At 32.8% G+C, this 4,363-nt stretch overlaps 1 protein-coding gene across 2 annotated transcripts; it reads left to right on the top strand.

The window, feature by feature from the left end:
* The first annotated feature begins 343 nt into the window (after positions 1-343).
* LOC130824135 (transcription factor bHLH104-like) lies at positions 344-3,723 on the top strand. 2 transcript variants are annotated; one of them, XM_057689025.1, is made up of 6 exons: positions 344-691; positions 1,334-1,408; positions 1,797-1,877; positions 1,994-2,071; positions 2,506-2,668; positions 3,279-3,723. In XM_057689025.1, exons 1-6 carry the CDS (start codon positions 600-602, stop codon positions 3,525-3,527), a joined length of 738 nt encoding a protein of 245 aa, XP_057545008.1. In that variant the 5' UTR covers positions 344-599; the 3' UTR covers positions 3,528-3,723. The 2 variants fall into 2 exon arrangements, with proteins under 2 accessions (XP_057545008.1, XP_057545014.1); XM_057689031.1 differs by lacking the exon at positions 1,334-1,408 and having other exon boundaries at positions 350-691.
* The last annotated feature ends 640 nt before the right edge of the window (positions 3,724-4,363 follow it).

Here is a 4,363-nt window from a genome sequence, read left to right as displayed (position 1 = left end):
TAATTCTGGATATTCTTTCGATTTATTCGATTTGGTAGATATTATATCATGATTTTCAATAATCTAAAACCAAATTTATGAATCCTAATTGATTCGATATCTAATTTCGAATAACTATACCCATAACAATAATTATACCCATAACAATAACATACCTAATTGAAGTATATTTGTACAAAACATATTGCTATCAAAATTGAGACCAAGGAGTATAATACTAGTAGTGTAATTTGTCTCGTACTTCCCCCACTAATTATAGAAAAACGCGTATTGGATGACAATAAAAAAAACGCTTTACTGAAAACTTCAACTATACTCATAAAAAAACATTCACCAATTACAAATTCACAATTTACAAATACTAATAATCTTTCTACGTGTTAGATTCTAAGTGGCTTCCTGTTATTTCTTGCGCATTTCTCTTGTTCATCATCATTCATTACCCTCCTACAGTTCACCCTCTCAACTTTTTCAATTTTTTGTCATCTTTCTCTGTTCCTTTATATGATCAGGAATTTAATACCTAATTTTCTTCACTGATCTATTCTTGGTGATTATTGAGTCCATTATTGAATTTCTGATTCACCCAATTCATAAAGATGGGCTCTTTTGATGATAGTGCTTGGGATTTACCCCTTAATTATTTCAATGATGATGACGCTTCCCCTAATTTCTCTTGGGTTCATCCCAGGTTATTTCATTTTTTTCAATTATTTTTGTTATTATTTCTCATTTTTCATTTTTTAGAATGCTTGAATGTTTCAATTTTTCCCATTTCCTACTTTGCTTGTGATTATTTTTTATTTATTTTTTATTTATTATTTTTTTTTGTTAAAAACATGTTTAGTTTACATTCCATTAGTAGTTAAGAGTTAGAACTTGTGCTTTGGAGTATAAGAAAGTCTACTTTTTTTCACCTAACTTTTTATATCTTTTTAGTAGCAAAAGTTTGGAGCTTGGATGATTTTACACATATGTGACAATTTTGAGTTTAATTTAAGCTTGTGGGCAAATAATACGTATACAATTTATTAGGAGAAAGATGAACAGTAGCTCAAAATTTCATTGCTATCTACTTTGATGGTTTGCTATTGATGTATTTTGATACTAATTTGCAAATCAATTTTCCCTTATGATACTCATATTAGAAGTGTGTATTTTGGATGAATGATTGGTTGATCATTGCATCTATGTGGGTACTTTGTATCTAACTTTAAATTTTTGAGTATATTACCCACTTTCCTTCTTGTGTTGAGCTGACTTAAGTTTGAATAGAAAATGATTGGAGGGTCAAATAGTGTCTAATTTGAATAAATGTTTGTTGTCGTTCCAGCATCGAGATTGACTTTTCTCAGACAAGTAATATGATGCAAGAACAAGATTCTGAGGGAAATCTTCCCAGGAAAAGGTGTTTTCTTGCTTTAGTGATTAGATTTTGGTTTTAAATGATAACATTTGTGTCAAGGAATCAACTCAATCAAAAGCTTAAGCTGATGGTTGAGGCCTCAGAATGTTATATTCTAACATGCCTCTCACACGAGAATCTTTTGGGCTACAAATATGGATGCATCACAAACCTTTCTCATATATGACGCTAAATATTGCACTTTAAATGAGAGTTAGTTGAGATTTAAACCCGTGACCTCTTGTTGTTACATTGGCTTCTAATATGATGTCAAGAAACCTACTCAATCAAAAGCATAAGCTGATGGTTAAAGCCCTAGTATATGTAATATACTCTAATAGATTGTTTATATTTGTGGTTATGCAATGCTAATTTGTTAACTTTGTTGCAGTTCTTGTTTTGAAATTGACTTTTCACAAACAAGTAGTGTGCTACAAGAACAAGAATGTGATATGGAATTTCCCAAGAAAAGGTGCTACTGTTTTCCAATATATACTACCAAATTTTCAGTTGTTGAATATTTACAATTGCAACTGCTTCAACTGTTTCCTGTCTTTGGGCAATAAGTTTTTTCTTGTTGATTTACAGGGGACGTACAACTGTCTGCAGCAACCCAAAGAGTAAGGCATGCCGTGAAAGGGAGAGACGCGAGAAGTTGAATGACAGGTATGCAATCTATTGATTGGTGTTTGCAATGGCGGATCTAAAAAGACAGTGATATTAATTTAAGTGTTATGCTACTGGGTTTTGATCAATAATCACATATGTGGAAGCCAATACACTAACAAACTTATCTAGGATATATTTACATGTAATATTTGATTTTATTTTAGATTTAAATGATGTCAATTGACCATAATTTTACATGTATTGACAATAAGTTTAGGTAATAAGTTAAGGAAATGGTTTTGAAGTTCCTGCTGTGCTTTGATGTGGAATATTCCATATGAGTGTCCCAATCCCAAATAGCATCTCTACCAACAAACAGGCTGTGTGTTTTTCTCCATTTAAAATCTTTCTGGGATCTGGACTACTTAGGTTTTTTGTTTATTTGATGGTTTCCATTCCAAGTGATAGTTATGTGTTTTGTTTTGATGCAGCTTTTTGAACTTGAGCTCTGTGTTGGAACCTGAAAGAGCTGCCAAAACCGACAAACTGGCTATATTATCTGATGCTATTAGAGTTGTGAAGCAGCTTAGGAATGAAGCCGCGGAGTATAAAGAGGAGAATAAAAAGTTACAACAGGAGATTGAAAGCTTAAAGGTGAGTATTCCTCATGTTTCATTTAATGTGAGTATCTCTTTGAAGCCCTTAGGCTGGTTTCTTCAAATGAAGGTGGTTATCATAACACCTTATTTATCGGCGGAAACAATAACATATCTTTTGATACAGTCAAAAACGCGGTTTTTCTACATTTTTACAACACGAGGAATATCTGTTTGCTTATTTAGGAAACCTTTATAAGGTAGCAGATGCAATTATTATTACACTATGCCGTAGGTTGCTTGAAGAATTGGGCTTTCAACTTCTTGCAAGTGCTTAGTGTTGTCAAGAAACCAACTCAATCAAAAACTTAAGCTGATGATTGAGACTCTAGAATACGTTATATACTCTAACACGTCTCTGACACAAGAGCCCTTTGGGCCGGAAGTGTGGATGCAGCACATGTTGGCTTTAAATATTTCATATTAAAAGTGGATGAGATTCGTTTCCGTGACCCTTGTTACGCTGGCTGCTGATGCCATTTTAAGGATCCAACTCAGCCAAAAGTTGAAGCTGATGATTGAGGCTCCATAATATGCTATATGCTCTAACAATTTGTTTATTCTAGAAAACTTCTTGTTTAATACATGACCATAACTTTTTGGTGCAGGCTGAAAAGAATGAACTTCGGGATGAGAAATCAACATTGAAGGCAGAAAAAGAAAAAATGGAGCAGCAAATGAAGGCAATGGCTATTTCGGGTGCTGGAATGATTCCTCCTTATCCAGCAGCCTACCAAGCTGGACCAAATAAGATGGCTGTGTATCCTAGTTATGGTATGTTTCCTATGTGGCATTATCTACCACCCTCTACTCGTGATACTTCTCGTGATCACGAACTCAGGCCTCCCGCTGCTTAAGAAGACGTGCAACTTTTATTCTCAGCAGGAATTCTTAAGTTTTGTTATTCCTTATAGTTTTATGTATATAATGTTGCTGAACTGATATCTTCCTGTTTTAGACTTGATTAGCCAGAGACCGTGGCCTAAATGCCATAGAATGTTGCTAGATTATGTAAGTACACAAATGAAGACTCTTGTTTTTTGTTTGCTCACTCTCCTTATTATGTGATCCTGCTTTTGTCTAGCTGTGTGATATTCGGGATATGCACTTGCCCAATGATAGAGAATATTTACCAGTTTAAGTTTTTGGTTAAGTTGGTTTTTAAATATCATATTTAAATCAAAAATGATGGTCAGACACGATCTCAATCTCATTTACCCTTTGTTTCAAGAGCCATTATTTAGGATTAGATGTAATGAGGATTTGCGCTATATTTAAACTTGTAAATCAATTGGTATCTTTGAGTTTGGACACTTTATTAATTGTACCTTAAAATTTTTTTTATTATTAGTGGTTCTTTCGTATTATTGAGTGTCTTACAATTATAATTTTTTAAAAATTTTTTCCGCCCAAAATCGTCCAAAAGCGTTAACTTTTTTTATGTTTTAAATTGAAAAATAAAAGAAAATGAAAAAAGTTAATATTTTGTAGGATTAATTTTTATAACTTTTGTGGCCGTTATTTAGTTTGGAATTTGCTGATTAATTTAATTTAATTGTTGACTAGTAATGCTTTACTAAAATCTTTGAAGGCAAATGGAAGATTAGAAATTTAAAGGCAAATGCGTGAATCATGATGACTTGGTGATTAAAATATACAGTTTCAATGGTAATAATGAAATCTGAATCATTCA

The sequence above is a fragment of the Amaranthus tricolor genome, chromosome 1, assembly GCF_026212465.1.
Source record: "Amaranthus tricolor cultivar Red isolate AtriRed21 chromosome 1, ASM2621246v1, whole genome shotgun sequence".
NCBI classification, from domain to species: Eukaryota; Viridiplantae; Streptophyta; class Magnoliopsida; order Caryophyllales; family Amaranthaceae; genus Amaranthus; species Amaranthus tricolor.
This window is presented reverse-complemented; position numbering and strand designations above follow the sequence as displayed.